Below are 21,640 nucleotides of genomic sequence, written 5' to 3'. Positions count from 1 at the left end.
GGGAAAAGAAAGGAATAAGGACAATAGGAAATGAGGGAAAAAGAAAAAAGCATAAGGCTTTCATGATGACAGAGAAGTCTTAATCTGTGTGGTCTTGGAAAAGCTGTCTACATCTAAGATGCCAACTGTTTCCATGGAGAAATTTTCCCTGGTCAACTTTACCTAAAGTTTCCAACAAGTATGCAGTTCTAAGAGTCTGAATGGGCCCCTTTGAGTTGTGAGATATAAACTCAAAGTTTGAGGCCCTGAAGTTTCACTATAGAGTGGGTGGTGAAAAAAACCTGGTATGATACTTTCCAGCACAGTTCGTGGGCAGTCTTTCAAGTCATTTCCAGAAGACCTAATTTTTGGGTTCTAAACTATAAAATATTTTATTTCCCTCATTCATTGATCATGAAAGCACTCTTTATTTGGTAAAAATACACTTTGGCAAAATACATTAAAGCCTTGCAGGATTTAGTCAGATCAGCAATTAGGAGAGCTGAAAATACATGAGGTCCTACTCTTAGGGACGAATACCCTTTAATGATCATTTCATAGGAGTCAATTTATATTTTCCTATGAATGTGGATCTGATTGTCATTGATCTGTAATATTTTTGACCAAGTTAAAAAAGTAAGTTCAGTTATTTTTGCATAATGCTATTGCATTTGTAATACCTTATTTAACTGTTTTGCAACTTGTCTTGTGTAAGGAATACCTGTATCTTTGGAGTTTTCTCTAGGAATGCCTCATAAAGGAAACACATTTCTAATAACTTTTTAGCAACTGTTATAGCATTGGCCTTCCTGCATGGGAAAGCTTCTATCAGGTTGTCAGGATTTCATGACATGTTTTTCTATGTTTTTTATGCAAAAATGTGTCATGATTTTCCTGATGACCCAATATATAACCAAAAAAAAATGCATTCAAAATGACAACTGAATGAAATTGCTTCATAAATGTCTAAGTGGCCCATTTGGTAATAAAAATGGACCTGAAGTTTTGCCTATCTTTCCAGGAGTATGGGTTTGATAAACTAAACATTGACTGTAAATCGTTTTAGCGATTAGAGCAGTTATACCAGTATTTTTTCAAAACTTGGATGACTTTATCTCTTCAAGGCTGAATCATGGAGTACAGATCTTTCAACAATGAGAATTTTAAGGAGGACTCAGGAAGAACCAGGGGGCCATTCCAGCTCTCCATAAATCCATTCTTATCACTGGATTTCCATTCCTATAAATACCCATTTTGCTTCATTAATTCAGGTGCATAGCACTGCTTATTAAATAAGTTATCACTGATTTTTTTTTTGAAGAGGTTTTTGCTATAGGGTACGTGTGCTCGCCAGAGAGAGAGATAGAAAGACAAAAAGTGAAAAACCACCCCCCCCAGGGGGGATGGCCACACTGCAACCCCTTCTCCTCCACTCTCCTCTTGGCATCTTGGGCACCCACATGCACCCAGCGTGAGTTTAAGCCGCCGGATCTGGGACTCGAACTGCAGTTAACTACATGGGAGTCCAGCAACATAGCCATTATGCCAACTGCTGGTCTATTAATCATAGATAATTTGACTCAGATCAATCTATGTAGTTCATTCAAATTGTGAATCTCAACAGTCTACACTGATCCTAGCCAATAGGCCAAGAAGCAAGATAGGTAGGTGGTACGTAGGTAGGTAGGTAGGTTGATAGATAGATAGAGAGACAGATAGATATGGATAGATGGATCTGTCTTAACAATTTTAGTACTGACTGACTTAGCATGAAATTCTACCAAAGCATTTTCTTACTTTTGATTAATTCTGATTCTGCCTAAAGTTGTTTTTTTAATCAGTTTCTCCACAGGAGTTCTGAAAATTATTACTCAGTCCAATGGTACAATCTTAAGGTTATCCAAAACCTGTGTTTGTCTGAGTCCTATCCATCCTTTTCATAAATTTCCTTGATAATATACACTATAGGATTATAGTTATTTGAAGACAGCTTTTTTTTTTTTTTAAGAGATTTTTGCGATAGGGTCGGTGTTCATCAGAGAGACAGAGCCAGAAAGCGAGAAATCACCCCCACCAGAGAGGATTGCCATGCCACAATCCCTTCTCTTCCATTCTCCTCTTGGGATCTTGGGCATACATCACACATGCACACATGCCTGGTGTGAGTTTTAAGCCACTGGGTCCGGGACTCAAACCATAGTCAACTACGTGGGAATCCAGTGTCATAACCATTACACCATCTGCTGGTTCCTTGAAGAAAGCTTTTAAAAAGATATCAGAACAAAGCAATTAACTGTGGACAAGACCTAAACTTATCATTGCTAAAGATGTGATGGGAATTCACAACTAACAAAATTTGTCTTCTTCTATGACATACAATAATTTAACATAATAACCTAAAACAAAGTTGATAAACACCAGACTATAGATTCCTGGGAATCTCAAATCACTTATATATATATGTGTGTGTGTGTATGTGTGTGTGTGTATGTGTGTGCATGTGTGTATATATATACACATACATACACACAGAGAAACATATATATACATACATACAAACACATATATATATACACACATTATATATACACACACATTATAAATACATACACACAGATACACATAATGTGTGCATATATATATATAATGTGTGTATACATGAATATATACATATACATGCACACACACACACACATATATATGCACACATTCACATCACATATCCACATTAATTCAAAGAAAAATAAAGACCACCCTATTTTATAATGTTTTCCATATAATTTAGCATAACAAAATAAGCCTGATTGGGTCTAATATCTCTCTTTTAGATGTTTTAGAGGCCCTTCTGTAAACATTCCAAAATTAGTGGTAAGTCAAAGAGCTTAATTTAGAATTTTATTTTGATAAAACCTTGTCAAAATATCTTAAAACACTTGATCAAAATAGAATTACAAGAGCCAGTAGGTGGCATAATGGTTAAGGCTCTGCACATCCACATGGCCAACTGCAACTGAGTCTTAGACCCAGAGGTTTGAAACTCACACTGGGCATGTGTGCATGTGTGCCCAAAATTCTGAGAGCAGAATGGAGGAGAAAGCTATCTCCTCTGGGGGATGATTTCTCACTTTCTTTCTCTCTTCCTCTTTCTGTCTATCTGACAAGCACATGTACCCTATAGCAAAATATTTCTCAAAAAAAAAAAAAGAAGAATTATAGGTCTTTGTGACACGAGAGCTATTTATTTAATTGGTGTAGTAGTTTAAAAAATTAAAAGCAGGGGAACCAGCAGTTAGCGTAATGGCTATGTCGCTGAACTCCCACGTAGTCGACCATGGTTCACGTCCCGGACCCGGTGGCTTAAAACTCACACCGGGCGCATGTGCGTGCGTGCCCAAGATCCTGAGGGGAGGATGGAGGAGAAGGGATTGCGGCATGACCATCCTCCCTAGGGGGTGATTTCTCGCTTTCTGTCTCTATGTCTCTCTCTGTCTGTCTGGTGAGCAGACGCGCCCTATAGCAAAAATCTCTCCAAAAAAAAAAAAAAATTAAAAGCAAGTATAGAAGGTTGCATAGCTGTCAGCAAAAAATAAAACAAAAAAATAAACTTAGCTCCTATAATATCAAAAGGACTTACTCTTTTTTTAAAGCAAAGACTCAATAAAAGGCAGCAAAAAGCCCAAGAAGTCTTGAGAAAAACACTGAACCTTTGTGTTTTTTAGAAGATATTGCTTTATCTTGTTTATAGGCCAAATACTTAAAAAGTAAAGAAACCCTTTTATAATTTTCATTAAGAGTAAATCACTACTTTAAGAAAATCTTATTATTTTAACATAGCTTTTGTATCAGTGTACTCTTAATACTAGTGCTCAATTTTCTAGAAAACCTTATAAATACTTTCCTTTTAATGTTAGTCAAATTGGTCAGATATAAAATTTCCTTTACTAGATTTACTTTTCACAACATTTAGTCATTAGTCTTACACTTTTTTTCCCCTTCATATTTGAACATCCAATGGGTCTATTTAGGACAAACCTATTTTTTCCCTTAATAAATTCTTAACAATTATAAACCACCATCTATAATTTCTAAAACTATGTGCTTCCTCATGACAGAAAATTTTTAGTTTGTCTGCTAAAAGACCTACATAAAAACAAGATGCCAGACAAGCAGGTAGCATGGTGGTGAAGGTGACTAGATCCCATGGCCTAGTCACCATTGGAGTTCCAGAACCTGCAGCTAGAAAAACATGCCAGGTCCAAGTGTGTGCATGTCCAAAAATCCCAACACCATAGACAAATGGAAGAGAAGGGACTATGGCATAACCATGCTTGACTAGGCGGTACTTTCTCCTTCTCCCCACCCCATCTTTCTCTGGTAAATCAGTGAGCCCTCTGGCAATTAAAAAAGAAAAGCATGTGACCAGCAGATGGCATGCTGGTTATATCACTGGACTCCCACACGGTCGATCACAGTTCAACTCCTGGACCCAGTGGCTTGAAACTCACACTGGGTACATGTGCATGCATGCCCAGAATCCCTACAGGAGAAAGGATTGTGGTGTGGCCATACCTGCTGGGGCTCCCACATAGTCAACCACAGTTTGAGTCCCCTGGTAACTTAAAACCCACTGGGTGTCCAAGATCTCAAGAGGATAATGGAGGAGAAGGGACTGCGGTGTGACCGCCCTCACTGGCGGGTGATTTGTTACTTTCTCCCTCTCTCTCTCTCTCTCCAGTGAGCGCACACACCCTATAGCAAAACTCTATCTCAAATAAAAAAAAAAAAAACATGAAATATATATTAAGAATGTTATAAGGGGACCAGCAGTTAGCGTAATGGCTAGCTATGTCACTGGACTACCAAATAGTCGACCGCAGTTTGCATCCTGGACCCAGTGGCTTAAAACTCACGCCGGGCACATGTGCATGTGTGCCCAAGATCCCGAGAGGAGAATGGAGGAGAAGGGATTGCGGTGTGGCCTTCCCCCCGGGGGGTGATTTCTCACTTTCTCTCTCTCTCTCTGTCTGTCTGTCTGCCGAGCGCACATGCCCTATAGCAAAATAATCTCTAAAAAAAAAAAAAAAAAGAATGTTATAAAAAAACAAACATTGTTTTTACATTTGAACCACAAAATCACAAGTCAAAAAAAGCAGACATGGAGTAGAAGGTACTGACTGTGTCTGAGCTAATTCTTTCATGGGAAATCTACACAGCATGATCCAAGATCAATAGCAACACTGATTTCATATGTTAAATGTATGGTAAACCAGCTTAGATATACATAAATTCTAAGTTTTCTATTTTTCAGGCAAAGACAAATTTATATATAATTTTACCCAAGAAAACATACCTCCAGTATTTTCATGGTTCAAAGTAAGTCCAGCTTGAGGAGATGACACAGTGAATATCGAACAATTTTTTCTGGTCCTGAAAAAAAAATTAATTAATTTATATATATATATATATGTGTACACATATATATATATTTGTGTGTGTGTGTGTACATATACACACACAAATATTTGTTGTTGTTAGAGAGACAACAACAACACATGCTACAAGACATGTGTGCTCTCTGGACAGACAGAGACAGTAAACGAGACATCACACCCCAGGGGAGATGGCCACATTGTAATCCCTTCTCCTCCATTATCCTCTTGGGATTTTGGGCACACATGTGCATGTGCCAAGTATGAGTTTCAAGCCTCAGAGTCCAGGATTTGAATAACAGTCAGTCATGTAGGAATCCAGCAACATAACCATTACTTCATCTGCTAGTTTCAATGTACATTTTTTTAAGTTTTTGCTATAGGGAGTATGTACTCACCAGACAGAGACAGAGAAAAAGTGAGAAATCACCCCCCCCCCAGGAGGATGGCCATGCCACAATCCCCTCTCCTCCAGTCTCCTCTCAGGATTTTGGGAAGACACATACATGCACCCAGGGTGATTTTCAAGCCACTAGGTCCAGGACTTGGACCAGGCAGCTGGCCATGTAGGATCTAGCGCCTTAACCTCAATGTTATCGGCTGGCCCTAGGTATAAATGTATAATGTATAAATGTATAAAAACATTGTGTTATTGGGAAAGTCATAACACATTTTTGCATAGAAAAATATATCATGACTTTCCCAATGACCTAATATGCATCTTTAAATGGAAGAGAAAAATACTATTTCTCATTCAAATACAATTTTAAAAAATTTTTTTCACTTAAAGGCATTTCCAGACCCAGCCCTGAAGTGCAGGGTTAAAGGAACTCAATCTCACATGGCCAACTGTGGTTCAAATTCCAGCCCCAGTGCCTTGATAAACATGTCAGCAGGGCCAGCAGATGATTTCTTACTTTCCTCTTTCACTGTCTCTTTCCATCAAGTGCATGCATCCTATGGCCAAAACCCTAAAATAAGAAAGTTTAAAAAAGATAAACATGCTTGGGGTCAGAAGGTAGCATGGTGGAAAAGGTGCTGGACACTCCCACATGGCCAATCACAAGTTGAGTCCTGGACCTGGTGGCTTGCTTTCTTTCTTCCTTTTCTCTTTCTATGTGTGTCTCTCTCTGATCAAATTAAATGAATGAATAATATTAAATAAATAAATTTTTTAAAAAGATAAACATGCTAGCACATGTACGTGTGTGCCCAAACTCCTAATGGAGTAGAGAAATAGAGGGAAAAAAGATTACAGTGTGACTATGCTTAATTGAAGGGTGTTCACTCACTCACTCTCTGACCAGTGCACATACCCTCTAGAGAGAAAAAAAGAAAGGGAGAGAGAGAAAAAGTAAGAAAGGAAAGAAAGTTGGATGAAAGGGGAAAAAAGAAGAAAGGAAGAAAGAAAGGAAATTTCTAAAGGGATTTCCAAATAGAATTTTTCTTTTTGGTACATTATTTCAATTATTTTCACAATCATTACCAATTTGCTAACACATATTAAGTAACTGCAAAAATGAAGCAAATATCTGAAAAATTAATGGATGAATTCAGAGTATAAACAGATAAATGACATTTAGGTTTGAAAGTAACATTGGAGATGACTATGTGCAAAATAGGGGTAGCAGAGTCAGGGAGAAAATAGTACTGAATTATGTAGCTTGGTTATCTCCATCCTCAAATACACTGATAGTCTGCCACTGTAGTTTTAGATGTAAATGAGTCACTAATGAGAAAATTCTTGACATTATTTATCATAGACAAAGCAAAAGTAGGAAATACTGAAGAAGTCAAAAGCAAAATAAGGGTCATGCCTGATCTACAATTTTGATCATAAACCCTTGAATAATTAAAAGTTTATTGAAAAAAACGCAATTAGAGAACTATGTTTTCTTCTCAGCCTAATTTCCTGCACAAATGCAATCAAGATGTCTTTCTTTAAACAAAAAAAAACAAAGGGACCAGCAGTTGGCGTAATGGCTATGTTGCTGCACTCCCATGTAGTCGACCGTGGTTCGAGTCCCGGACACAGTGGCGTAAACTCAAGCCGGGCGCGTGTGCGTGCATGCCCGAGATCCCTAGAAGAGAACTGAGGAGAAGGAATTGCGGAGTGTCCATCCTCCCCGGGGTGATTTCTCACTTTCCATCTCTCTGTTGCTCTGTCTTTCTGGTGAGCGCACGCACCCTATAGCAAAAAAACTCTCAAAAAAAAAAAAAATCTCGTTTCAGCATCCTTAAGAGCAGTTTTTATGGCAAGCATGTTTACTCACTCCTAAGCAAGAATTATAAATTAAGCATTCTTTCCTGTCTAAAGACAGAAGTGATCGATATGTTATCTTGAAAATAGAAATTGGGACCAGCAGTTGGCATAATGGCTATGTCACCAGACTCCCTCGTGGTCGACCACGGTTCACATCCCGGACCCGGTGGCTTAAAACTCACGCCAGGCGCGTGTGTGTGCATGCCCAAGATCCCTAGAGGAGAATGGAGGAGAAGGGATTGTGGCGTGGCCATCCCTTCTGGGGGGTAATTTCTCGCTTTCTGTCTCTCTGTCTCTGTCTGTCTGGTGAGCGCACGCACCCTATAGCAAAAAAAAAAAAAAAAAAAAGAAAGAAAGAAAGAAAAGAAAATAGAAATGAAACTACTCATATAGAGTTATTTTTTTCTGAAGCAAACAGAAAAGAATGCTATTTTTTCCCTAAAATTTGATTCTTTGAGAAACACAAGGTGACTGAAACGCAAAGTTTAAGTCAATAACAGAATTTATTTCCTTAATTATAAGAGAATTTAAGACAGAAATCTGAAAAATAAGTGAAGATTTATCTAAATTATTAAAAGTTATTTTAATTAGGCAAGACTGCAAGCAATCTAAATTTCCAATTGTAGTGGAATGATTAAGCAAATTATAGTATAGTTATAACAATGAAATACTGCAAAGCCACTATAATTCATGTTTATTTAAAAATAACATGAAAAAATAACTATGATAAACTATTACTTAAATTTTTAAGTTCATTTACTTATTTCATCCATGAGAGAGAGAGACAGCACACCCCCCAACAGGGTCTTGATGTTATGACTCACCCCTACCCTCAGTTAGTACCAGATCATGGGCATGTGTGTGCCCAGAATACTCAGGGAGGTCTCAGGACACAAATTCAAAACCTTCTCCTGTGGGTCAGCCTTGCAAATTGTTACATTTTAACCTTGCACCACCATCTGAAACCATATTACTTAAAATTTTAAAATAAAGACAAACCTATCTGCAGAATAATCTCAATTCTATTAAAAGTATTAAACAAAAATAAATATAAATAACGCAACATATAAACTTACTGCCCAGCTTCTCTGAGACTTTTCCTTTTTCCATTTCTGTAAATGACTTTATATTGCTGATATATTGAGTAGAGGGTTAATTTACAATAATGGTTTTCAAAAAGCAGATCTTTTTGATCTTTATACTCCTTTACACTCTTAAAAAATATTGATGATCCCAATAGCTTCCATTTATTTGACTTATATTTACTTGCATGTGACTATTATTAATTAAAATGAAAAATATTAAAATACTTATTAATTTTGAAAGGACAGTAATAATCCAGTAAAATGTTAATTTTATGAAAAAAATAATACTTTTGGGACCAGCAGTTAGCGTAATAGCTATGTCGCTGGACTTCCATGTAGTTGACCACAGTTCGCGTCCGGACCCGGTGGCTTAAAACTCACACCGGGCACGTGTGCGTGTGTGCCCAAGATCCCGAGAGGAGAATGGAGCAGAAGGGATTGCGGCGTGGCCATCTCCCCTGGGGGGTGATTTCTCGCTTTCTGTCTCTCTGTCTCTCTCTGTCTGTAGAGCACAAGTGCCCTATCATAATATTTTCCAGAGTGAAAAAATATTACTGATAAAAATTGCAATGCTCCACATTTTTAAAAATGTATTTAATGTATGGCATAATTGAAGATGGTTATCACCTTATATCTACTAATACATTTAATTGTTGCCTATATTGTTTTAAGTGTAGTAACTAAAATCTCCCTTCGCACAGATACACAGTTAAAAGAGGAAAGAAATATTTTAGTAGCTTTTTTGAATAATTGTGGATATTCTTTATAACATTACACCAACATTATACAAACAATGTTTCTTAAAAATTATTTAAAATGTAGAAGATAAAACATGTTGTATTCTTAACATTAAAATCCTCTGGTCTACAGGCCAGCAGATAGCCTGGTGGTTAAGGTGCTGGACTCCCACGTGGTCAACTGCAGTTGGAGTCCTGGACTTGGTGGCTTGAAAATCACACCAGGCACTTGTGTACCTGTGCCCAAAATCTCAAGAGAAGAAAGGAGGAGAAGAGATTGTGGTGTAACCATCCTCCTTGCAGGGTGACTTCTCACCTTTCTCTTGTTTATCTGTCTCTCTAGCAAGTGCACATGCCTTATGGCAAAAACCTGGGGGAAGAAAAAACCCACTGGTTTATCACATACTTTGAATGAATCTTTTACCTATACACGATTTTGTAGCATCATACATTATTAGTCTTTTAGAAAACACTGACTCATCAAGTTATTCAGATTAATCTAAGGTTGACACATTTCATTATATCAAAAATCACCTTTGTAATTATTTCCATTCATCTCACTAGAAAAATTTAATTATTAGAAAGTTATCATGGTCAAGGTGGCAGACACTGATTTCCAAAATTATAACCTGAAAACTCAAATTTTTTTATTGATAACAAAACTATCAGTTGTTTTCCTTCATGTGACCAGCTTATTTCACTCATTTTGCAAGCAAATGGCTGTCATATACTCAAGGGTGAATAACATTTATCAGTCAGTTATTGTTTAAAGTTAAAAATCAAGAAGATGAAACTAGTTTTCTTATAATGCTTATAATTCAAGCAAGTACACAAGTGCTTTCCTTAAGACACTCATTTATACTTCAGTATGCACAAAAGTGCTCTAAGTATCTTTGTTTCATCATACAGAATATTAAAAACATATATATTCAAAGATACTCTTTTATTAAAGAATTATTTTATTTAGCTATTTATTTATGTATTTATTTATTTATTTATTTCAATTTGACCAGAGAGGGACAGAACTAGAGAGAGAGAAAGACAAAGCGAGGAAGCAAGCCACCAGATCCAGGACTTGAACCACAGTCAGCCATGTGGGAATCCAGCACTTTCAACCACCACACCACCTGCCAGCCCCCAAAGATACTTAATAAAACTCATATTTTTTTCTGCTTCATCAAACACATTAATTAAAAAATTTCTCTTCTAATTGTGAATACATAGCAGTGAAAAACATGAAGACTACTGTATTACTTGGTACCACTACCCTGATTCCCTTTGAGCTCCAGCATTTGTCCCAGCAGTGATTTAGCACTGTCAGTACAAATGTAAAAATGGGCAAATAATGTGTTGGTATTATTATGAAAATAGTTTTGACCTCACAAACCCTTTAAAAGAATCTTAGGGAGTCCATAAACTACAATTTGAGAACAAGTGTTTTTTTTTTTAAAGATTTATTTATTTTATTTTATTTATGATTATTATATTTAATTCACTAGAGACAGACAGGGAGAGAGGGATGGGGAATGAAAAAGCAAGCCACCTGGTCTGGGACTAGAACTGTGGTCAACCATGTGGGAATCCAGTGCCTTAACCACCATGCCACCTGCTGGCCAAAAAACCACTGTTTCAAAAGAACTTAAAGGATAAAGTATCTTAAAGTATAATATTTGCATGAAATCTAATTTTAATAAGTTCTACAAACTCTTTCTTACTTTAAAACTCATATTTTAATATTAATAGAGAATAGATTTACCTTAATCTGACTCAATCTTATGAAATAAAATTTACTTGGAATATTTGTAAAAAAACATATTTATACTGCTAAAGGAGCTGTTTTTCAAAAATATACAGTAATTCTAAAACTTTTAAGAAAACAAAGATCCATCTTAGACATGTAAAATGACAAAAAAAAAAGTACTAGCAATATAATAAAGAAAAAATGGTATACTTACTGTAACAGAGCTTGATTTTGTTGTGCTTCATCCTGAAGTTGCTAGAAAGAAAAACAATAGATTTTTCCAAACTGATGAATACTAATCTAACACAATAAACTTAAAAAAAGAACATTTAAGGTAATACTGTGTTTTCTTTCTTAGCTTCCTTTTTTTTATAGTGGCAAAATATACACTAAAATTTATAATCAACTATTTTTTTAGTTCTGCTACTTAGAATATATATACAAATATCTCTTAAAATCCTTGCTTCACTTCTTTTTGAGTATATGCCTAGAAGCAGAATTAATGGATCATATGGTAATTTTCTTTTTTTTTTTTTTGAGAGATAGATTTTTGTTATAGGGTGTGTTCACTCAGTAGAGACAGAGACAGAGAGACAGAAGTGAGAAATCACCCCCCCCCCCCAAGGTGGATGGCCATGCTGCAATTTCTTCTCCTCCATTCTCCCTGCATTCTGGGCACACATGAACTCATGCTCAGTGTGAGTTTTAAGCTACTGGATCCAGGACGTGAACTGCAGCCAACTAAATAGGAGTCCAACGATGTAACCACTATGACACCTGCTGGTCCTGGTAATTCTATGTTTAATTTTTTTTAGTAACTGCCATGTTGTTTTCCACACAGGATATACTATTCTACAGTCCCACTTGGCAATTTACAAGAGTTCCAATTTCTTTACATTCTCATCAACTCTTGTTATTTTCTAGTTTTTTTTTTTATAATAATTATCCTAATGTTAGGAGTCAAGTGGTATTTCATTGTGGGATTTTTATTTCCATAATGATTAGTGATGATGAGCATCTTTTCAAGTGCTTATTGGCCATTTGTATTTCTTTGGTGAAATGCCTAATCAAGTCCTTTGCTTACTTTTAAATTTGTTGTTTTTGCTCTTGTCTTTGCTTTGTTTATTTCACTGAATTGAGCTATGGTTTGAATGTATCCCCCAAAGTTCATGTGTGTGAAAATTTAATCCTCAACTCAACAGTGTTGAGAGATTGGACGTTAAGAGGTGACTGAGTCATGAGGGCTCTGCTCTCAGGAAAGAATTGATGCTGTTACCTCAGAAGTGGGTTCCTGGGACCAGCAGTTAGAGTAATGGTTATGTTGCTGGACTCCCATGTAGTCAACCACAGTTTGCGTCCCTGGCTTAAACTCACGCTGGGCGCGTGTGCGTGTGTGCCCAAGATCCCGAGAGGAGAATGGAGGAGAAGAGATTGTGGCGTGGCCATACCCCCTGGGAGGGGGGGTGATTTCTTGCTTTCTGTCTCTCTGTCTCTCTCTATCTGGACAGCACACGTGCCCTATAGCAAAAACCTCTCAAAAAAATAAAGAAATAAAAATAAAGAAGTGGGTTCCTGATAAAAGGATGATTTCGATTCCATCTCCTCTCTCTTGAACATGTGCATGCTCTTTTGCCCACCCCTGCATTATACCCCCACCACCACCACCATTAGCCATGAAATGATGCAACAACAGATAAGGTTTGTTATCTGTTGATAAGGTTGTGTGTGGTGGTCTCAACTTGGCTGGACTGAGGTGTATATCATGCTGGGTAAAGTCTCTTCACATCTAAATGATGTACAGTGATTTAATCTATGAATAATAATTTTTTAAAAGTGGAGAACTGAAGAAAAATAAAGAAAAAAAAAAAGAGACCAATATCAGAGGTTGTAAACTGGTGAATAAATCTGGCCTGCAGAGAGTTCTGTCTGGCCCAGCTTAAAAAAAAAAAAAAAAAAAAAAAAGAAAGCACTCAGCTACCTCCCCTAGAGGGTAACCTTGCTCACTACACAGGAGGTGAGAATGCCCCTGCAGGGTAGCAATCACCATCAATTTAAGGGAACCCACCTCTTTCATAGGTAGAATACCAGGTTACAATATTAACTTCACCTAGAACCCAAAAACACTGGCCTAGAGACCTACATGTCTTCAAGAAATAAAAGTTGAAATAATAAAAACTTCAAAATAAATAAATAAGGGACCAGCAGTTAGTGTAATGGCTATGTCGCTGGACTCCCATGTAGTCGATCGCGGTTCGCGTCCCGGACCCGGTGGCTTAAAACTCACACCGGGGGCGTGTGCATGCGTGCCCAAGATCCCAAGAGGAGAATGGAGGAGAAGGGATTGCAGCGTGGCCATCCCCCATCGGGGGTGATTTCTCACTTTCTGTCTCTCTGTCTCTGTCTGTCTATCTGGCGAGCGCACGCGCCCTATGGCAAAAACCTCTCAAAAAATAAATACATAAATAAATAAATAAGACACTGTCATATAAAACTAAATCCAGAAATTAGGATGCCAAAAAATCAATGTGAATATACAAGAAACAAGAAAAAAAAAAAAAAAAAGGAAATATCTTTCCCCCAAAGAAACACACTAACTTTATACTAAAAACAGACAAAATAAAGAAAAACATAGAAATGCTAGAAATGGATTTTAGAATATTAGGATATCAATGACAACAAAACGTTATAAGATACATGAGAACATAGACATTCGGCCAGACAGGTGGCATGGTGGTTAAGGCACTGGAAAATCCCATGCGTCCAATCATGATTTCAGTTCCAGACGTGGTGGCTTACTTTCTCACTCCTCCCCGCCCCAACCTCTTGTGACTCTCTTTAGTCAAATTAAAATAAATGAATAAATAAATAAAATATTTTTTAAAAAGAGAATATAGACACAAAAGTAAAAGAAAAAAAGAGAGAGAGAGAGACCAAGTACTTTACTGATCCTTCTTATCCTGATTTTATGAAAAGCTCATAATAACCAGTTGGCTAATTTACTATATGTTGATAAACTTTTGAAAGATACACTAATTTTTCCAGGCCTCTAAGGCAATTGTTTTATATCCTATTTATTTATTTTTATATATTTAATCACTGTGTATCATTACAGCATACCAAATGATTTTTCCATCCTAAATACACTGCATATGGGTCCAGTCAAAGACATTACCATAAACATTATAATCAATGGATTTCTTTCCATTCTGGGACCCTTAAATGTTTATTATGTCCCAATTTTATTTCTATAGCTTTCACTTCTACTTCTCTATTAGAAACAGGAAAACCATAAAAGGTATAAGGGGAGGAAAATGAAGTATTCAAAATTCCCTCTCCTAAAATAATTGGCTTCAGGGCCAGCAGGTGGTGAGTTGGTTAAGGGCACTGAACTCCCACATAGTCAACTGCAATTTGAGTCCCAGACTCGGTCGCTTACTTTCTACTTTCCCTCTCTTTTTCTGTCCCTCTCTGGTCAAATTAAAATCAATAAAGTTAAATAAAATAATCCTTTGAAAAAAAAAAACAGCTGGCTTTCATTAAAATTGAAGCAAAGGATGACTTGTTCAAAAAAAGGTAAGAACTGAATAAGGGAAGAGAAAAGAAGCAAAATAATAGGTAAAAAGAATTATCATTAGTTTCTACTCTGAAAGATAGCATTTTCAATTTTTACTAAGTATATATTTAATTAATGTTCTACACACCTGTAATACTGTATCCTCACTAAGACTAGGCATCACCTTATTTTTATTCATTTGTTCTTGTGGATCATCTCTGAGTTTGAACCCAAGTTGAATCTCAGGAGAAGGCATGCCTAGAATGAAATATCATCATAATTCATTTGCAATAGTTTTATTACAGTGCTTTAACAATGACTCAAAAATTTCGTAGACATTACAAAATGTCATTGAAAATAACTGGTATTTCATAATTTCTTAGCTGTTATTTCTGATGTGTTAATGTTTTAAAATTATTAATTAGGAAACATATTATACTGAACAAGATAATACTTGGTAATTTTTTGTCTCAGGATGAATGAATGTAATGGATATGCACAGAAAATTATGTAGATGGGGGCGGGGGGGAGGGTGAGCAGGCTAAGGTGCTGGACTCCTACATGGTCGACAATGGTTCCAGTCCCAGATCTGGTGGCTTGAAACTTACACTGGGAGATAGCGTGTGCCTACAATTCCAGGAGGAGAACGGAGAAGAAGGCACTACGGCATACCTATCCCCTCAGGGACTGATTTCTCACTGTCCCTCTAACTGTTTCTGTTTGTCTCTCTCTGGCAAGTACACAGGCCCTACAGCAAAAACCCTAAAAAAATTGTTTTAATAAAAGAATGAATAAAAAAGAAAATTATGTAGACTTTAACACTAAAAATAAGACTTCCTTTTTACAAAACTTCTTCTTAGGTTATTTTTTAAACTCCTAATGCTATTAGGTCATCAGGAAAGTCATGACATATTTTTCTATGTTTTTTTACATAAAAATGCTCACTGACTCTCCTGATGACCCAATAGTATATAATAATATTTCTTTTTAAAAAGCAAAGGTTTTGTTTTCAAAATGGAAAATTAAGCCCCGATTTTCACTTTTTTTCCCTTCCAAGAAAGATATCCAAAAGAAATAAGGGCCCCAGCAGGTATCCTGGTGGTTAAAGGCGCTAGAGTCCCACATGGCCAATCACAGTTTAAGTCCCGGACCTGATGGCTTGCTTTCTCACTTTCCTTCTGTGTGTGTGTGTGTGTCTCTCTCTGGTCAAATTAAAATGAATAAATGAATAAGTAAGATTAATTTAAAAAAAAAAAAAAAGTAACCCTCTAGATTTCTTCCATCAAAATTCCAGAAGACCACATACCTTAGAGTAAACCTTAACAAGAAAAATTGGAAGAGGGTAAACTGGAAGCACACAGTGGGTAAAGTCCCATATTTCATTGAGGTTGATATTTTCACCAAAGAATTAGGCTGAATTCTGTAGTCAACTACTCTGCATAGGAGTTATCTTACCTACCAGATACAGAAATATACTAAAAGCCAAGGATAATAAAATAATGTAGTGATGGCACAGAAATAGTCAAATAGATCAATGAAACTAAACAGAGTAGGAAATAGGCCCATATAATCTGGGAATTCAGTATATGACAATGGTAGTATTTTAAACATTGGCAACAACAAAAAATACTGAAGCAATTGTTTAGCCATCTGAAAAAATAAAGTTGGGCCTACCTTTCCTATATGCCAAACTATTCCAAATAGATGTAAAAGCTAAAAATTTAATAAATGGAAATAAAGAAAAAATATTTTTTATGGTTTTGATGTAACTGAAGTATTTCTAACTTTGACAAGAAACAAGAAACTCTAAAGGAAAAGATTGAGGGATTTTACTATGTAAAAGCTTATAATTTCTTCTCTACAAATATATCATGAATAACACTGAAAGATAACCAGAAAACTGGATAAAACTATTTGTGATATAGGAGCCAGATTTGCTATTTTTCATATATAAAATGATATCACAAATCAATAACATGATAAAAGTAATTAGGAAGTATATATAGGAAATTCACACACACACACACACACAAACTATGAATGATCAATGTAAAAATAACCCTAACACTACTATTCTTTGAAAATGCAAATTAAAATAATCAGATACTTTTTAATTTGGCAAAGACTGAATATGACCTGTGTAGGATCTAAGGTAGGAGAACCCATGTGTTTTAGGGGGTGATATATATCAAGAGTTGATAAGCATATACCCTTTACCAGCAAATCTACCTTCATTCTAAGGAAATAATAAGAAAAGCAGGGGAGGGGACCAGCAGGTGGCATGGTGGTTAAGGTGCTGGACACTCCCACATGGCCAACCACGGTTCAAGTCCTGGACCTGGTGGCTTGCTTTCCCACTTTCTCTCCCTCTCTCTCTCTGTCTCACTCTGGTCAAATTAAAATAAATGAATGAATAAATTTAAAAAAATTTTAAAAAAAAAAAGAAAAGCAGGGTAACAGCAAATGGTGTGGTGGCTAAGGTGCTGGATCCCATATGGCTGACCATGGTTCAAGTCCTGGGCCCAGTAGCTTGAAATCACTCCAGGTGCATGTGTATGTGTGCCCAAGATCCCAGGAGGAGAATGAAGGAGAAGTTACTACAGCATGGCCATCCCCCCCTGAGGGGTGACTTCTCACTGCCTCTCTCTATCTCAAGGACACACACAAGCACATATGCCCTATGGCAAAAACTTCTTTAAAAAAAAGAATTATTTATTTTTACAAATACGTTCTAGGATTAAATTGGAGATTTGGGGGTTGGGGAAGCTATCTGGGTGACTTCAATATTTCTGTAACCCTTTCTAGGAGGTCTTAAAATCTTCTGGAACCCACAATCTCTACTGCTGTCTTCATTGTAACAAATCTTAATAGATTTTAGCGTCTATTACAGATGCCTATAAGAAACTAACTCTAGTTAAAGAACAAGACTATAAACAAAAGGGAAAGTTAATGAAATGACAGTACTTGGGATATTAAAGGGACTATTTTAGTGAACAGAATCATTCTCACCTCTGTATATTCCATTTATACCAGGATGGAGACTGGACTCAGACCTAAGAGATGAATCTTCTTCAAAGATCAACCTTTCAGATACCAAAAAAAGAAAACAAAGATTGTTATCATGTTTTTAAACAAAGACTAACATTTTATCTGTCATTTTTATTAAACTTGCTAAAATTCTTAGTATCTCTACGTCAAAGTATTATTTCAGAAATGTTTGCTTAAAAACTTTTTTAAAAAGTAAAAATTATCCAACATAAAAATATTCACTTACATGGGCATGCTAATTTTTTTACAAATACTCAACTATTATTTTTGGATACTTGGGAGTAAGAGATAAATATCAATACAGTTTTTTGAACAAAGATAAAATTAGATCATGTGTAGGACCACTATAGGTGTGCTTTTTCCTTCACATTTCTTTATACCACAGAGAACATGAGATTAAAATCCCAGGGTCAATCTGAGTGAGAACTAAGAAACAGCAATGATATACCCTAGTGAGTCAGCTGCTAGATAGACTTAAGTATTTATTCTGTTTAAAAAAAAAAAAAAAAAAAAAAAAAAAAACACCTTTTTAGAATTCAAAAATGGGCAAAGGCAGCTTGGTGAGTAGTCAGTAGCCAACTGAACTCAGTGCTGAAAGATACATGACCAACCATGGTATAGATCACCCAGTAAACCTGAAAATATGCTTGGCACAAGTATGCATGCCCAAGATCCTGAACATCTGGAGGCTGGGAAAGATCTTGATAAGAGCTTTCAAGAATGTCTCTCTCTCATCCTCCCTCTCTCTCTAATACATGCACACATGCTCACTATCATGAAGAATGTAAGCCTTTTTTACAAAGGGTAAAAGATTGGGCCAGCAGGTGATATGGGTGTTGAGTTGTTGTACCTCTACATGGCCAACTGTGATTTAAATCTTGGACCTAGGGGCTTGTTCTCTAGCTTTCCTTCTCTCTCTCTCTCTCTCTGTCTCTCTCTGGTCAAATTAAAAATAATAATTATGGGACCAGCAGTTAGCATAATGGCTATGTCACTGGACTCCCATGTAGTTGACTGTGGTTCACATCCCGGACCCGGTGGCTTAAAACTCATGCCGGGCGTGTGTGTGTGCATGCCCAAGATCCCGAGAGGAGAATGGAGGAGAAGGGATTGCGGTGTGGCCATCTCCCCTGGGGGGTGATTTCTTGCTTTCTGTCTCTCTGTCTCTCTCTGTCTGGCGAGCACATGCGCCCTATAGCCAAAAAAACCTCTCTGAAAAAAAAAATAGAAAGAATAATAATAATAAAATTAAATAATTTTTTTAAAAAAAGGGCAAAGGATATAAATAGATTTTCTGCAAAGAGAAAATGCAAATAGCCAGTCAGCATATGAAAAGATGATCAACATCACTAATCATTAGGGCAATAAAAATCAAAACCACAATAAGATACCATATTATGCTCATTAGAATGGCTGTTATAACTTCTTTTCCTATCCAAATGCCTTTTAATTTGCTCTCCAATCTGATGAGTCTGATTGCATTAGCTAGAATTATTATTTTTTTAGAGAGAGATTTTTGTTATAGGACATGTGCACTTGCTGAAGTGACAGAGACTTTCAGCACTACATTGCAAAGGAGCTGAGAAAGTAAGAAGCCTTGTCTTGTTCTAGTTTTTAGAAGGAAGGCTTTCAGCTTTTCCCCATTCAATATGATGCTTGTGATGGTTCTGTCATGTATGGTTTTACTGTGTTGAGGAATGTTCCTCTACTCCTATTTCACTGAGAGTCCTGATTGTGAAGGAATGTTGTATTTTATCAAATGTTTTTTCTGTATCTATAGATATGATCATGTGATTTTTATCTTTCTTTCTGTTGATGTGATGTATTACATTTATAGTTTTGCATATGAGAAAAATTTATAGTTTTGTATAATAGGGAGGCTAAACTGTCCCTATTTGTAGATGATATGATTATATACATAGAAAATCCAAAGAAATCCATGAAAAAACTTCCAGAAGTGATAAACGAATTCAGTAAAGTAGCATGATACAAAGTCTGGTAAAATCTAAAATTTGAAACAACTTTCACTGCTTTCTTAAAAGTGCAAATAAATTTTTCATGACAAATAGGGTTTCAGTACTATATAGTATCAAGATTTTGACAGCAAAGAGTCCTAATATCATACTGAGACTTTAGTTCATAAACTCTCTAATTAAAATATCCTTTCAAAGTAACAGTTCTAAAATGAATACTTGGCACTATTCTGCTTTAATCAATAAAATAGCTTCTATGTTTTTATAGATACTAAAGTGATTTTTTTAAGCTAATCTAACTATTAATATCATGTTTCCTTGTACTTTGCATTCAGTTCTTACCTTAACTCAAAGTGTAGTTGGTATCCTTTGTAACAGGTATTTTTTTTATCTAGAGAATTCATATAAATGCAGTACTGGTCTCTTGAGGGATAGAATTAATACCGATTTTGCAGGCTATGTTGAATTAGTCTTTTATTATATACAATTATAATGTTCAGAGGACATCATTTGACCTGAGCATATACTCAAATTCATATAACAATGAGCTTCCTTATAAATGCTTCAGTCTGGGGGCCGGAAGGTGGCATAATGGTTAAAGGCGCTGGACTCCCACATGGCTGACCATGGTTAGAGTCCTGGACCTGGAGGCTTGCTTTCTCACTTTCTCTCTCTCACTCTGTCCGTCTCTGGTAAAATATTAAAAATAAGTAAATAAATAAATTTAAATAAAATAATTCTTTTAAAAGTAAATAAATAAATAAATGCTTCAGTTAAAATGTACTGAATAAGATTAACTTGAAATATACCCCTTAATGTGACTGAGCAGTTAAAATTACCAGAGGCTGGAGCAAAGTGAAACAGCTGGTTAAAAGTTCCCAGGGCAGGAGGAGACCAGGCTTTCAGAAGGAGGTTCCACATGGCTCCTGCGAACTAGGTATTGCAGGACACAGGAGAAATGAAGACTTCCTACTGATAATTCAGCCTCCAGCAAACAAGCTAGAGGCAGAGGAGGCCAGGCTTTCAGAAGGAGGTTCCACAAGGCTCCTGCAAACTAGGTATTGCAGGGCACAGGAGAAATGAAGACTTTCTACTGATAATTCAGCCTCCAGCAAACAAGCTAGCGCGATCAAAACAGAACGGCAAAGAGATTCTAGATCACCTCCGTCTGCTTGCTCCTGAACATTCAGACTGAACTTCAGGAATTTGAAAGAAACACACCATCCATCAGATGACAAGAAATCACCACCAGATAGCAAGAAATATGGGAAAACAAGAAAATACCTCTCCTCCAAGGGAAAAGAGTAACTCTTCTTCATCCACAAGCAGTTCGGTGAAAATCATGGAAATGTCTGATAAACTATTTAGAGCATTCATAATGTTGAAGCTAACAGAGATGGAAGAGAAGAGAGATAATGAACTGCTAAAGAGAAAGGAGAAAGAAGTTGACGAGTTCCAGGAGATGAGGAAATTCCTGCAAGATCTAAATGAGGAATTATACACTTTACAAAAGACTCAAACGGAACTGTTAGAGATAAAGTCTAGAATACAGGAAGTCAAAATCTCCCTTGAAAGTATTAAAAGCAGACTAGATCATTCAGAAAACAGAATCTCAGACGCAGAAGAGAAAATGGCTGGCCAAGAAAAATCCACCATGAAGACTGAGAAAATGGCACAAAAATTTGAGAATAATATACGAGAAGTACTAGATATCCAGATAATGCCAGATATCCAGATAACTGGCATTCCAGAAGGTGAAGAGACCCATGAGGGCATTGATAATCTATTCCATGGAATCCTGCAAGAAAACTTTCCAAACCTAGAGAGGCATT

The 21,640-nt window shown here is 36.4% G+C and overlaps 1 protein-coding gene across 1 annotated transcript in view; it reads right to left on the bottom strand.

Annotated features, from left to right (window-relative positions):
• Positions 1-21,640, bottom strand: part of ANKRD31 (ankyrin repeat domain 31) — a 145,894-nt gene that overhangs the window by 118,482 nt on the left and 5,772 nt on the right. Inside the window, exons 2-5 of the mRNA XM_027767980.1 lie at positions 17,797-17,870; positions 14,936-15,045; positions 11,449-11,489; positions 5,330-5,406 (exon numbers count right to left, since the gene is read on the bottom strand). Of these exons, the coding sequence (XP_027623781.1) occupies positions 5,330-5,406; positions 11,449-11,489; positions 14,936-15,045; positions 17,797-17,870 (302 nt within the window). The remainder of the gene's footprint in view (positions 1-5,329; positions 5,407-11,448; positions 11,490-14,935; positions 15,046-17,796; positions 17,871-21,640) is intronic.

Source organism: Tupaia chinensis, unplaced genomic scaffold (genome assembly GCF_000334495.1).
Source record: "Tupaia chinensis unplaced genomic scaffold, TupChi_1.0 Scaffold145093_1, whole genome shotgun sequence".
Classification (NCBI taxonomy): domain Eukaryota; kingdom Metazoa; phylum Chordata; class Mammalia; order Scandentia; family Tupaiidae; genus Tupaia; species Tupaia belangeri.
Note: the sequence above shows the minus strand (reverse complement) of the source record. Positions and strands in the feature narration are given on the sequence as shown.